Source organism: Zootoca vivipara, chromosome 1 (genome assembly GCF_963506605.1).
Source record: "Zootoca vivipara chromosome 1, rZooViv1.1, whole genome shotgun sequence".
Taxonomy (NCBI): domain Eukaryota; kingdom Metazoa; phylum Chordata; class Lepidosauria; order Squamata; family Lacertidae; genus Zootoca; species Zootoca vivipara.
In genome coordinates this window covers 72,713,101-72,728,115 of record NC_083276.1, presented here as the reverse complement: position 1 = coordinate 72,728,115, position 15,015 = coordinate 72,713,101, and the positions used below count along the sequence as shown (strand labels likewise).

The 15,015-nt window shown below is 47.0% G+C and overlaps 1 protein-coding gene across 2 annotated transcripts in view; it reads left to right on the top strand.

Moving 5' to 3' along the window:
- The window catches only part of SLC22A18 (solute carrier family 22 member 18), a 92,532-nt gene that overhangs the window by 24,760 nt on the left and 52,757 nt on the right, over positions 1 to 15,015 (top strand). For both annotated transcript variants that reach the window (XM_060276191.1, XM_035120941.2), the window contains exons 4-5: positions 1,167 to 1,312; positions 1,768 to 1,900. In XM_060276191.1, coding sequence (XP_060132174.1) covers positions 1,167 to 1,312; positions 1,768 to 1,900 — 279 coding nt within the window. The remainder of the gene's footprint in view (positions 1 to 1,166; positions 1,313 to 1,767; positions 1,901 to 15,015) is intronic.

Below are 15,015 nucleotides of genomic sequence, written 5' to 3'. Positions count from 1 at the left end.
TGTTAATAAGACTGTCTACACACAAGTAGCTGTTAATGATAGAAAAGGGAGGGAGGAAGCTGCATAGCAAGGCCAGCATTCATTTCCATTTCTTTTGTATTTTTAATTGGATGTTGAATGTGGGGAATAAGTCATAGATTTGAATGCTGACAAGATGATTGCAAAATAAAAAAATTCTTCCCAGTAGCACCTTAGAGACCAACTAAGTTTGTCATTGGTATGAGCTTTCGTGTGCATGCACACTTCTTCAGATGATTGCAAACCTTGCCTTTCAAAATACCGGTACATCAATCCGTGGACAAGGATGATATCTGTAATGTCGGATTAGGAGGATTATAATTTGGAGGCTGGATAGCTCAGTTAGTTAGAGTGTAGTGCTGATAATACCAAGGTTGCAGGTTCCATCTCTGTATGGGACAGCTGCATATTCCTGCATTGGGGGGGTGGGGTGGGCCTGGATGCCTATGGAACTGATAGCCTACCTTGAGTGGATGGTAATTTAAGGTTACCAGACGTCCCCGTTTCCCGGGGACAGTTCCCGGATTTACAAATCATTCCCCTGACAAAATCCTATCATTCCTATTGAAGTTGAAAAGTGTCCCCGGATTCATTGGGAAAAGATCTGGTAACCTTATGCTAATTAGCAGAGTTTTTCCTGGGAAGTGAGCGAATGGGGTGACCTCCCCAGTGCTTTGGGGTCCCTTGTGCCTGGCACCAGTGGCCACAGCCAGCAGCCCCACTTCCTGGCTGGACCTGCTGACTTCTGCCTATCGAATGGGGCTCCACTAACAGTGCTGCCACTAAAGCGTCAGCAAAAGGGGGAAATGTAACCTGGGTTGGGGAGAGGTTTCTCCTGCCTCTGCAGCAGAACACACACCTGCTCACCAAAAAAGGAAGCCAGGAGGGAGGAGGAGGGGACACTGCTGCCACCATTGCCATGAAGAGGAGGCAAGGCAGCAGAGGTGGGAGGGAGGGAGAGTTGGAGGTAGTGGAGGACCCAGCCCCACCCAGGCACTCCTCATCAGCCCTATTGAACAGCCAACCTTCCCTAGGACCTGTGTTTATCTTGAAAGGCTAGAAGAACATCTACAGTTTGGTGGAGTTCTGCTTTGATTGCTGCACACCCTGTTCTGTTTCTGAAGATGCTGCATCTCTTTCTCTGCCAGGTTTGCTGACCAGTTTGGAGCCAAGACTGCCTTGGCCATCTCATACATGGCTGGATCTCTGTTCTTCTTGCTCCTGTCTGTGTCCACCAGTGTCCCTCTGCTCTTTCTGTCCAGGGTCCCCTCCATCTTCATGCATGGACTACCAGGTGATGCTATTAGATGATGCAAGCATTAGCATCGGTCGACTCCAGGGCTTTGGCTCCCAGAGTCAAACTAAGAAACTGCTGCTCATGCGCATGGGGACGATGTGAGTTAAGGTCTGGTCGATACTGGGAGCAATCTGGAGTTGATCTCCCAAGGCAGGGGATGAGAGGAAGTTTTTCGCTTCTCAGGCAGGTTGGCATATGTCTGTGGTAAGAAGCCGTCTTACGAAATGGCCACAGACCAATCTTCTTGCAGTACCTCCCTTGTGAACTAAAGCACCCACATTCATAAAACTTGTCAAACTATTGATTTGGGGGTGTAACGAATCCATGGTTCATCATGGTATTCACCCAAGAACACTGCCTCTGAAATGCTCATTATCATATTTTTAAAAGGAAGAGCAAAGATTTTAGATGGTACACGATTAACCTGGGTTTCCCCTCCATTTTTTAAATAGGTGCTCAAATGTTGATAACAGATTTGACGACCGCTGACGAACGTGTTGATGCTTTAGGAAAGCTTGGACTATGTTTTGGGGTAGGAATGATCGTTGGAGCTTCCTTGGGTGGCACCTTAACCTCAAAATTTGGGTGAGTGGTCATGTCTTGTTTCAGTTGACCATAATGTCCTATTTTTAAAGGAATCAATTGTTCTCCTTCACAATGGCCAAAAATGGAGGTTCTGAGGTAATCTCAAGTAGCAGTATGCACAAAGCTGTAAAGGGTCAAAGTCCACAACCCAGAACACAGTTGTGCTGCTTTTAATCCATGCTCATTCATTTGGGAATGAGTCCCACTGAAGCCAGTCGAACTTACTTCTGAGTAAGTGTGCAATGGCAGGGCTATTATTATCAGAGATTTCTGCATATCTCATGACGGTTTTCTACACTACAGATTTAAGGTGTATGTGGTTGGTGCCCATTATAATCCAATACAGTGGTACCTCAGTGTAAGAACAGCCCTGTTTACAAACTATTTGGTTTACAAACTCCGCAAAACCAGAAGTAGTGTCCCAGTTTGTGAACTTTACCTCAGTCTAAGAATGGAAGCCGAATGGTGGAAGGGCTCCAGTGGCTGGAGGCCTCATTAGGAAAAGCGCGTCTCAGTTTAAGACTTCAGGAATAGATTAAGTTTGTAAACTGATATACCACTGTAGTGTGTAAGGCAACTGAGCAAATTTATTTCACCCCAACACACGTTACAACTATGCACTCTCATCGCAAATATTAATTGAAAAGCAGAATTGAACATATAATTTTATATTGTTGGACTATGTGTATAATTTATGGGGAAATAATCTTGGTTTGAAATAAGTGTAGACCTGGCATCCCCAAACTGTGACCATCCAGATGTTTTGGCCTACAACTCCCATGATCCCTAGCTAACAGGACCAGTGGTCAGGGATGATGGGAATTGTAGTCCAAAACATCTGGAGGGCTGAAGTTTGGGGTGCCTGGTGTATACAAAGAGATATTGCTGTATATGGAGAGTCTGGAAATAGAAATCTTGGAATAACTTAAACCCGAGTCCAGAGCAGGCAAAATGGGGCTCGTCTGTCTTTAAAACTCTGGTGGCAAAGTGTGAGCATATTTGTCCATTAGATGGCACTGTTTTACAGCCAACACTTGTGACCATAATTTTACCCCTTGTTGGTTCTATGTTCTTTGGCTGTGCATCAATGATGCTTCAGCTAACATCCATCTTATATTTTTAGGGGGCTGGAAATAGAAAATACCCCACTGTCCTGTTTCTTGAGCCTTTAGGTTTGTTTGTGTCTTTAAAGAAATGTGTGAAGACTGTGTGTTCCTTCTTCCCTGTGACCGGATGTGTACTTTTCCTTTTAGAAAGGAGGAGAAGTTCAAACTGCTACCTTTCCATCTATATAGCAAGTTCATGGTAGTGGGGAAGATATAGCACTCTTTTATAATTATTGGGTTAACTTGATCTTGCTTTTTTATGTATTTTCTTTTATATATATATGTTGTGATTTTATATTGTGAACCGCCCTGAGACATACGGGGCACAGGGCAGTATAACAATTTAATAAATAATAATTAATAATAATGAACAGCACACAAGTTTTCAGTCATTCTGCTTCAAAAGAGATCATCCTCCACTACCCTTCTTGCAGCTGAAATTCCCTCTATGGGGCTTTAGACAGGAACATAGGAAGCTGCCTCTTTGTGAGTCGGGCTGCTGCTTCATCTAGCTCAGCAATGAACTGACTGGTAGCAGCTCCCCAGTGTGTCAAGCAAGAACTTCTTCCAGCCTTACCTGGAGACATTAGGGATTGAACCTGGGACTTTGTGCATACAAAGCAGGTGTTCTGCCCACTGAGCTGCAACCCTTGTTGTTTAGTCGTTTAGTCGTGTCCGACTCTTCGTGACCCCATGGACCATAGCATGCCAGGCACTCCTGTCTTCCACTGCCTCCCGTAGTTTGGTCAAACTCATGTTCGTAGCTTCGAGAACACTGTCCAACCATCTTGTCCTCTGTCGTCCCCTTCTCCTAGTGCCCTCAATCTTTCCCAACAGTTCCTGGAGAAGGAACTGGCAAGCCACTCCAGTATCCCTGCCAAGAAAACTCCATGGACAAAGACAACAGGCTGCAACCCTTATCCCAACCAAATCTGCTAAAATCCCCCTTTCATACAACTTTTAAAGGAGCAAGAAAGAGCCCCATCTCCCTTTTCATCTGGCTACCCTGAAGAGAATACAGTGGTACCTTGGTTTATGAACACAATTGGTTCCGGAAGTCTGTTCATAAACTGAAGCGTTCATAAACTGAAGCAAACTTTCCCATTGAAAGTAATGGAAAGTGGATTAATCTGTTCCAGACGGTCCGTGGAGTACTTAAACTGAAGCGTTCATAAACTCAAGCGAACTTTCCCATTGAAACTAATGGAAAGTGGATTAATCCGTTCCAGACGGGTCCGCGGAGTACTCAACCTGAAGCGTACTTAACCCAAAGCATGGGTGTAATTGGTTCCAGAAGTCTGTTCATAAACTGAAGCGTTCATAAACTGAAGCGAACTTTCCCATTGAAAGTAATGGAAAGTGAATTATCAGTTCCAGATGGGTCCGCGGCATTTGTAAACCGAAAATTCGTAAACCGAGGTGTTCATAAACCGAGGTTCCACTGTACCTTTACCACTCTCACTGTCAAGAAACAGCCACAGCTGAAGACCAACTAAAATGCCATTTAGGATGCTTTGCGTTAATGTCCACTAGATGGTGCAAATGTATTGGGAAGAAGGAGAGGAACCATACTTTATCTTGCCATCAAGGCTTGTTGTGGGGATTTGTCAGTGGTGGGGGGGGAGGAACCAAAAAATTTCTGGAAGTTTGACACACACACACACCAAAAAAAATCAGTGGTATTTTACACAGTAATGAGAACAAAAAAGGACACGTGTGCAAATGCTCTTACTTTGGCTGTGTTTCATGGAAAAACCATGGTTTTATGCAGTGCTTTTTTCTGGGGGGACGCTGGGGTACACATACCCCTAAACATTTTGTGAATCTTTGTACTTTTGTCCATTTACTGCATTATTTATTTCCCTCGATTTGAACTATAAAATGGTGGTTTTCTTGTGTCAAAATGAGAGTACCCCTAAACATTTTTTTTAGAAAAAAGAACTGGTTTTATGTAGGGTTGAAAGGAAGAGAGAAAGATGGGCAGAATCAGGGTGGGGGGTGCTTCTCCCTCTCCAAAAGTATATTAAGTGTCCTTTCTGCAAGACCAAACAAATCAAAGCAACACAAGAAGAAAGCATGCAGAAACACAATTGGGACACATTCAGACCATACATTTAACTCAGGTTGCCATATTTCAAAAAGTAAAAACCAGGACACCCCGAAAGCATTTTTTTAGACAAACCCCACAACTTTTCGATTGCCTAATACCCAGGACAAAGCACACCTTTTCAAAAATTCCCTCAGATATAAATTACACCTTTGAAATCCCAGTAATGTCCAGGAAAATCTGGATGTATGGCAGCCCTAATTTAACAGTCATGGCTTCTCCCAAAGAATATTGGGAGTTGTAGTTGTTTAAGGGTGCTGAGAGATGTTAGCTAAACCACTCTTTCCGGGTCTCCTAGCGCTCCCTCTTCACAGGGAACTCTGGGAATTGCAGCTCTGCGAGGGGAACTCCTAACACCTCTCAGCACCCTGAGCAAACTATAGAGTTCCCAGGATTCTTTGGGGTAAGTTAAAGTGGAATCACAGTGTTTTGAATATATGGTGTGAACGTGGCCTCAGCCACTGACTGCATAAAAGCAAATTGCCTTGAGAAGGACTTTATGAATGGCATTTGCTGCCTTTAAAAATGGGAGCTTGCAAATAAATGTTCTTCCTGGACTACCCGCTCCTGTGACAGTGTTCTGTTACACTGCCGTCCTCTACATGCTCAGCCAGATATAAATCTCATTGTATTGAATGGGGCTTCCTCCCAGGAAGAATGCATAGGATTGCAGCCTTGCTTTGCCAAAGGTAGCTAGCCACATTTGAAGTCTCCTGCATTTCTTATCTTAAAAGGGCAGATCTGCAGTGTCTTCTGAACAAGCTCTCTGAGTGCTCCAGTATGCATGCAGAGTTATTTAATTTGCAGAGTGTCCCATTTTGTTGGTGGTGGCAGGGGGAGCAGATCCATCCACACACGCAAATGGGGATGGCCTTGCTGTTGGCAGGACTCTAGCGGAGGAGACTGTAGTTCCTGTGAACGAAACCACGGTATTGGCCAAACTTCGTGCCCTCCTCTTAACACATTCCAAAGTTTTGTTTTAAAAAGGGCCCATTTGTGTTAATTGTTGCATAATTTCCTATAAAGTCCCACCAGCTATCTCTCTTATGCATTCATGCTTCACTGTCCTGGAATGGTTTTTCTGTTTGTTTGCTGTGATGCCATAGGGAAAGAATGTCCCTCGGGTTTTCTGCCCACTTTGCGTTTTCTTGTCACTATTATTCAAGTGTGTGTGGCACTGACATACTGTACTTGTGCTTTAAATGCAGAAGAGGATAAAATTGTTGTTTGGCTCTTGGACCTATGTCCTTGGTCCTTCGGTGGTAGTGAATTTTAGGACAGTCTGAACTGGCAAAACCTGTCCTCTAATTTCTCGAAGTATATTTCCTCCTGCGAAATAAGCTTCCATTTCTCTGCCTCTTTCTGAGGACTCTTGAATCCCTTTAGAATATTGGTGGGTGTAGAGTTGAGCTCACTTCGTTGTTGCGAGGTGTACTCACCAGTACTATGGCACCTGCAAAACATCTCAGTAAATATCCCCTCAGAAATCCACGCTGCACCCCAGGGTAGGTGGCATGCACACACCATTTTGTATTCCTGTTGCTTTTTCTGCTCTCTTAGATGTGGCAGCCATTTTGTGTTGTGCCGTTCCCGTATTCATTTTGCATCCTGCCACTCACCCCATGGCAGCCATTTTGTGGCTGACGTTCATGGCACTTGCACTAAATTCCAAATGCTATGAAGCGGGCTAGCGAGGGAGGCTGGCTGCCAAGCACCTGAGATTGGTGCACTCACTCTTGTCTTAAGAGAAGTCCTTGTTGCTTCCCCCAACCCACACACAGTGCCCAAACTTAGATCAAGTTACAGGTTACATGGTTCAGAAGTGACCAGAGGTCTAAGATGTATAGCTAGGCAGAAGCTAAATCATTGTCCCAACACTTGATGTGCCTCCTAGGCCCCCTTTTTGAAGGATGGGGCAGGCACAGTAATTTGTGTGGTTGCTTCCCCAAGTCACAGGACTGGGCAACCAAGTAGACTGGGTCTGCAACAAGTAGACTGGGTCTGCAAGGTCTGCTGATGCCAGCACAGCATCCTTGGCAATGGAGGTAGAGTTAACACAGCCAGCTCACTGTTCATTTTAGCCTCGTGCCTTTCCAGAGGCGGTGGAGGCAAGTCAGGCAGCTTTCCCATGGCAGTCAGGGTATCCAATATTACTGAGGCAGACCCCTCCCCATCACCTCCCAAACCTCTGGGCACATCGTCAGCACCCACCTCTGCACTCTTGTTCATTCCTCCTCTGCCTTACCCATGTAACATCTGTTCAGGTTTCTCTTAATTGGTTCTCTGAGAAACAATCAGACTCTTGCTTCTCAAACTAATAACTCTGGGAGTCAATTAAGACTGGGCAGAAAGCCAAGTTCTGCCAGAGACATAGCAACTACTCTCTCATTGGTTGAAGGTCAGCACTGAACTCTGTTATTAAGGAATGCTAGCACATTTGTTCTGTGTGGTGGTGTAGGTGAGAGTTAGAAGGAGACGTGCTGTATCAGATGGTTGTGTGTGAGAGAGAGAGTAAGGATTTATTTTGCTTTGCTTTGTATATAGAAACTCTGTTTTTCTTTTATTTAATAAATCCTGTATATAGTTATTCTGCGTCCAGACGTCTAGTCATTGAAACCTCTGGAAGCTTCCGTGTTGTGCAGCGATACTCTGCTACGTTTGGACTAAAGCCGCTAGAGCTATGCCTGACACTTTATCAAAATTCTAAGAACATCAAGCATGTATTTATGGGAGATGTATGGAGAGAGGTGGGCAACAAATGACAAAGTAAAGTGTCGTTGGCCTGCCCCACACAGGTGCTTCTTTCATGGTACTCATAAGAGGTTTGAATCCCAGCCAAACTGACAACTACCGGTATCTTGGTACAGATGGGTGCTAGACTTTGAGGCTTCTACGGCTGGCAGCTTTGATCCCTGAGCAGCTGGTATGTTCTACACCACCATACTGGCTCGGCCAATAGGTTTAAGAGGTTTTCCACCCTACAAGGGCAGTGTGATACTGGTTATTAATTAGATGAAATGGGGTGCCATTCTTACTTGCTTACAAAAGGCCGTTCTTTCTCCATGTTTATTGCTTGTAACTTAGCAGTATCGGCTCCGGAGAATAATCACGAAATTCCTTCTCTCTCCATCACGTTGGTGGAATGGAAAATCTGTGGGTGTTTAAAGGGGTTAAGCTTGGACCACGGCTGGAACAGGGCAAAAGGCTAGAGCTCTCTGCTCTGCTTCGAGACAGTTTACCCATTCTGGCTTGAGAAATCGTTCTTTCTCTCTGTTTTACTGTAGAAATGCTGGTATTTCTCAGCCTAGAATGGTTATGCTGATTAGCCAAGCAGTTTGCATGGGTGACCCAGGACACAAAAAAATCCTTTGTTCTTGATGACAAGGCATTTTGGAAGCTCTGGTTCCCATGGGATGGGGCCAGGCTGTTCTTAAACTGGAGTGGAATTTTGGTAGATGACTGTTGCCTGCTAAAGATTACACCCTTCTCTGGATCATTTATCCTAGAAGGCCTACCTGCACCCTGGTACATCTCTCTCTCTCTCTCTCTCTCTCTCTCTCTGTGTGTGTGTGTGTGTGTGTGTGTGTGTAGTTGTGTTCTACCCCCAATCTCTGTCAAGCTGTGGCAAGATTTCAGGGTTCCAAGTGCTCACCCAGGGTCTGTGTTCCTTTGGCGAATTGAAGACATGGCAGAGGCTGTCATAGCTTTAAGAAATATTATTTATTCACATATTTACATCTGAATTTAGATGGAGGGAGTCCAGATCTTACAGCATGGTCATCTCGAGTGGCTTGTTCACAGCAGCAATTCAGCACTGTACTCCATAGCTGCCAAGTTTTCCCTTTTCTCGCGAGGAAGCCTATTCAGCATAAGGGAATATCCCTTTTAAAAAGGGATAACTTGGCAGCTATGCTGTACTCAAGGGCATCTTTCCCAGTTTCCCTTCATCCAGACTGACCAAAGATGGATCTCTTGTCTTTTTTTCTCCCCCTTGTTCTCGGCGCACCTTGCTAAAGACACTCTTTCCCTGTCACCTCTCTCACACACCCTGCCACCTTTGAGAACCTCACGTCTTCCCAGACCCAAGGATTCCAGACCCAAGGATTGCCCTTTTATTAACAGCTTGGCTTATCCCCAGCTACGGTAGCTATGTGAAGCTGCCTGGGCTTGAGATCCTAAGTGGGAATGGAAGAGCCCTTGGCTTAGTTCTTAATTGACCAAACTTTGCTTGTGTCATGAATTTATGAGTGTGCTCAAATTCTTATCTCTTTACTGTCTCTAGAGATTATGGTGAGCACCTCCCTCCCCAAACTCAACATCATAGAGACAGAGACAGAGAGTGCCTGCTGGATCAGGCCCATTTAAATCCAGCACTCTGTTCTCACAGTGGCCAAGCAGATGCCTCTGGGTCTGGGTAGCCCGCTAGCAGAACCTGAGTGCAACAGCACTTAAAACGTTTCTAGCCTACTCTTCATTACTAAAGCAACCGCAGAGCAGGTTGCAATCAAATCAAACCAAAATACTTAATACAGCTATCTGATAAGAAAACATTCAAAGCATAAACCCCACCAATAACAACTGGTAGAATGATTATAGAATCATAGAGTTGGAAGGGACCATGAGGGTTATCTAGTCCAGCCCCCTGGAATGCAGAAATCTTTTGCCCAACCTGGGACTCAGACTCATGACCCTGAGATCGGCCAAATGAAGAAGAAGAAAGAAACAGCCTGCATGTGGGGAGCCTTTTGTCCTCCAGATATTGTTGAACTGCAACTCCCATCACCCCTGACCATTGGCTGCTCAGAGTGGCTGGGGCAACCCAGTCAGATGGGCAGGGTATAAGTAATAAATTATATTATTATTCTGATGAGAACTGTAGCAACATCAGGAGGGTCAGAAGTTTCCATCACCTGCCCTAAGGGCTGTCTCAAACTGGATCTGTAAAAGGAATGGATTTGCATATTTCTGTTTGACTTCCTCTCGGGGATTGAGTAGGGTCAGAGCACTTGAAACCACAGGTCCTGGATGCTTTTCTCAGTTTCAGCAAAACATTCCGTTCCCTGGTCCCACCTCTCATTGCAAGAGAGAGCTATTTGTTTAGGTTCTGACAGAGCACACATACCTCACCCGGCAATTTCCCTGGAGAAATGTGTTGTCGCACAAGGGCACACCGCTTTCTCCTTTTCCCAGGTAAGAACATCCTGAGGAGTAGCTGAGTGGGGGGGAAAGTAACAAAGGATCTGGTGGCCCCTGAAAGACTTAACAGATTAAAGTCCACTTCACCAGACGTATCTGACTTTAGTCCATAAAAGACCGCGCAACATAAATCTGCTGGCACATATTCTTCTTCTTCCCTGAGTCCTGATCAGTGCTCAAGCTAAATATTTAGGATTCTGTCTGCCATCCTCTGCATTAACCCTCTGAGCCTGTGGGGGTGGGGAGCCTGTGGCCCTCTGGATGTGGTTGGACTCCAAATCCCATCATCCCTCACCACGGGCCAGGCTGATGGGAGTTGGAGTCCAAACACATTCTGGAGGGTCGCAAGTTCTCCATCCCTGCTCTGAGCAATAACCTCCTGTGCAAAGCAATAGGTTATAACATAATATTTCTGAATTTTAACGTTCCTTCAAAATATATTTTTCAGGTATACTGTAATTGTTATTCAACGTTCGTATATAAAACACTCAGGCTGCAGTCCTATCTATCCATATTTACTTGAGTGAGCCCATGGGGGCAACCCCTGCCTTAGAGCCTCTGAAGGCTTTTGTTTCTCAGGGCATAGCAGGGTTTATAATAATTTCCTATGTCTTTTACTTCATTAGGTAGAGAATGACATTTATTGTGTGCTTATTATGCTTTACTGCTATGTTTTACTGTCTTGTCTACATTCTTTACAAAGTTAAACTGAGTCTCAAGCTTTCTTCTGGTTTTCCCATCTTAAATCATAAAGCAGTTCATGCTTCTTCTTCTTCTTCTTTTTTTAAAAAAAACATCAGTTTTTGATTGTTTACAAATCCTACCCAACAAACCCTGTCTCATTCCACCCCAGTCCAATGCTTCCTGACACTCTGCCCCTCAGCAACTCCTCTTGCCATGTTAAAACCACATTTTAAAAACAAACAAACAATCAGATCTCTGTGGTCCAAATATCAAGTGTACACTGTTTCCGTGGCTAAATGCAGGTGTCGGTTTCACCACAATTGTCTTATGTAAAATTCCCATCAATTACCTTGCCAGCTTTTGAGTGTGAGTATGCCAAGGTATGTGAAGCATCCAGAGTCTGAATATTTCCTTTACAGCTGAGACCCAGCTTGCTTTATAAATGGCTGTCTCCATGCTCACCAGGGGGAAACGCGATTCATGTCCAAACTTGCTATTTACCTGGGCAGTGATGTGTTGCCGCAACAAGGAAGGAAAAGGTGGTGTGAAGTGTCATTTCCACATGGCAAACCAAACTCTGCCTTGGGTTAAACGCTTGGGAAACCCAGCCAGGTGGGCAGGGTATAAATAATAAATTATTATTATTATAGTAGGAAAATTGAACCAAAGGAAGACTTGCTCTCTCCTCTTTCATACCTCTGTTCATTCCTAGTCATCAGGCGTAACCAGATAATTTTCTTCTCAGATATAGTATGATCTTCTTACGGCTGGGGGTAACCAACGTGGTGTATTCCCGATTTTGTGGACTACAGCTGCCATCATCCTCGACCATTGGCTATGCTGGATGGAGACTGATGGAAGTTGTAGGGCCATCCATTTCATTAAGCAGAATGAGGCAACTGCCTCACACAGCAAATACTCGGGGTGGCAGACACCCCTCGGGTCTCCTAAGCTACTCTCCACCTCCTAAGATAGCCTGATTCCTTTTACGCATTGTGGAAGATATTGTCCCCAAATCACTGTTGAAGTGAGGTCCCATCCACACTGTACATTTAATGCCCTTCACTTCCCCCCAAGAATCCAAGGAACTGCATTGGGTTAAGGGTGCTGGGAATTGTAGTTCTGTGAGGGGTAAACTACCATCGTCAGAATACTTTAGAAGAAGCCATGATTGTTAAAGTGATATAAATGTGTTTCAAATGTGTGGTGTGGATGAGACTTAAGATTCAGTTGCCAACCTGGATGTCTTTGGCAGAATATTTGAGCTGCTTCTGTTGAATTATTTTAGACTGCAGTCTTTTTCACTATTACCTGAGGGTGAGACCCACTGAGTACAGTGGGATTTACTTCTAGTAAACATGCATAGAATTGGACAGGCTGTGGTCAGCCCTTTGTCCTGAGGTAGGATGGTGAAATATACTCGGAGTCGAGAGTGAATTTCATGCTCTTTATTCAGCTCATATTCATCAAGGAGAAGAAGAGAAGACGAATGGCTCTTTTCCCAAAACCATCTGCTTATATACATTATTTACACAATGGGCCTTGCGTGATTGGCTACTTCAGGGCTACACCTGTGGGCCAATTATATTGTGGATTGACTTCTGCCTGCAGCCTGATTGGCTGCTCCTACAGGCCAATCAGGTAGCAGATTCACTTCTGCCAGCCGCCTGATTGGCTGCTCCAGCAGGCCAATCAGGTTGCGGATTCACTTCCACCTGGAGTTGGATTGGGTAGCTCCCGCTGATTCTGAATCCTATTGTTCTAGGATTCCGCTCAGTACATAACACCCCTCCCCTCTAAGTTCCAGTCCTGCCTGGGAAGTTGCATTCATAGTCCCCAAGGTCTGCTGGCCGCCTCCGTGTGCGTTGTGGCCTGGGGTGTTCCTTGGTCAGGGGTTCTGGTTCTGGCTCGTGTTCCGAGGCTGCTGGCTGTGCCGGGGCTGTCTGGTCTGGCGCCACTGAACCACTAGGTTGTGACTCTGGTTCCGGTGTCCTTCCAGCCTCGGGGCGCCCCTCTGTGCCTACTGCTTCTGCTTCCCCTGCCCACCCCTCTCGCTCTACAGGCCTCACTGCCCTGCTGTCCCCTTGGGACCCCTCTGTCCCGCTCTCCTCCCGGGTTCCTCCTGGGAATCGTCGCCGTAGCTGGTCGCAGTGGCGGCGCCAACATTGCCCCCCTTCCGTTAGTACCTCGTACGACACGGGACCGGTCACCTTGGTGACTGTGGCGGGTACCCATGCTGGGCCTGCCCCAAAATTCTTCGCATACACTGGGTCCTGGGCCACAAATGTCCAGGGGTTCCTGCCTTTCCCCACCACTACCTCATCCTGAGCTCTGTCGGGGTGAAGTCGGTCCAGTCTAGTTGCAAGGCGCCGGCCCATGAGTAGTTCAGCTGGGCTCCGGCCCGTCGTTGTGCTTGGGGTGCTGTGCTGTGCTAGAAGAAATGCGGCAAGGCGGTATTCCCAGTCCCCTTGTGTTATGCGGCGGAGGCTGTCCTTGGTGGTCCGCACCAGGCGCTCCGCTTGGCCATTGGTGGCAGGGTGGAATGGTGCTGAGCGGATGTGGCGGATGGCGTTCTGCGCTGTGAAGGTCTGGAACTCCTCTGACGTGAATGCGGTTCCATTGTCCGAGACGAGGGTGCCAGGGAGCCCGTGGGTTGCAAACAGCTTACGTAGTACCCGGATGGCTGCCGCCGTAGAAGTGGACAGTACCAGTGCGACCTCCAGCCATTTGGTGTAGGAATCCACCACTATGAAGAATGTTTTTCCCTGGAAGGGGCCAGCGAAGTCCACGTGCAAGCGTGACCATGGATGTCGGGCGGACTCCCAGGGCTGGACTGGGGCCCTTGGGGGATCCGGGCGGGATTCTTGGCAGGTCTGGCAGTGTTGGACCCAGGCCTCTATCTCTCTGTCAATCCCCGGCCACCACACATAACTCCTGGCAAGGGCCTTCATCCTCACTACCCCTGGGTGTGTCTCGTGTAGGGCTGTGAGGACCCTTTTGCGGAGGGGCTGGGGAACAACAACCCTGCTTCCCCATAACAGGCACCCCTTGTGGGCCGACAGTTCATGTTTGCGGTTTGTGTAGCCAGCGAATTCTGGCCCGGGGCTGCTGCTGGGCCATCCTCGCCACACCCAGTCCAGGACCCGGGAGATGACCCTATCTTTTGTGGAATGGTGCGCAACTTCTTGTGCCTGAATGGGTCGGTCGGGAAGCAGCTCCAGGGTCATAACCTCTTGCGCAGGCGCTGGGTCGGGGCCTGTTTCTGGTAGTGGTAGCCTGCTGAGTGCGTCTGCGTGGCCCATCGCCTTCCCAGGGCGGTGGATTAGTGCATACTGGTAGCCGGCAAGGAAAATTGACCACCTGAGGACACGTGGAGACAACACTTGGGGGGTCTGCTTCTCGGGGGCAAACAGGCCAAGCAACGGCTTGTGGTCAGTCACTATGGTAAAGGGCCGCCCGTACAAGAAATCATGGAATTTTTTTACGCCCTTCACGATTGCCAGACCCTCCTTGTCAATCTGTGAGTAGTTTCGTTCGGCTGCAGCAAGCGTCTGGGAGAAGTATGCCACCGGCACCTCTCTTCCATCCGGGAGTTGGTGTCCCAGGACAGCGCCGATGCCATAGGGAGAGGCGTCGCATGCCAGCACCACTGGCAGCCTCTCGTCGAAGTGTGCCAAGACCGAGTTCGAGACGAGCAAGTCCTTGACTGCCTGGAATGCGGCCCTTTGTCGCTGGCCCCACACCCAAGGGGCCCTTTTATCTAGGAGTCTGTGTAGGGGCTCCGCTACCGCTGCCTTATGGGGAAGGAAGGCATGGTAAAAGTTCAATAGTCCCAAGAATGACTGAAGTTCGGGCTTGCTCTTGGGCGCTGGGGCCTCACAAATGGCCCGTACCTTGTCACCGGTTGGATGGACCCCTTCTGCGTCCACCTTAAATCCCAGAAAGTCCACCTGCGGCACTCCCAGTAAACACTTTTCCCGCTTCACCTTGAGGCCCGCCGTCTGGAAACGGTGCAGGACGGA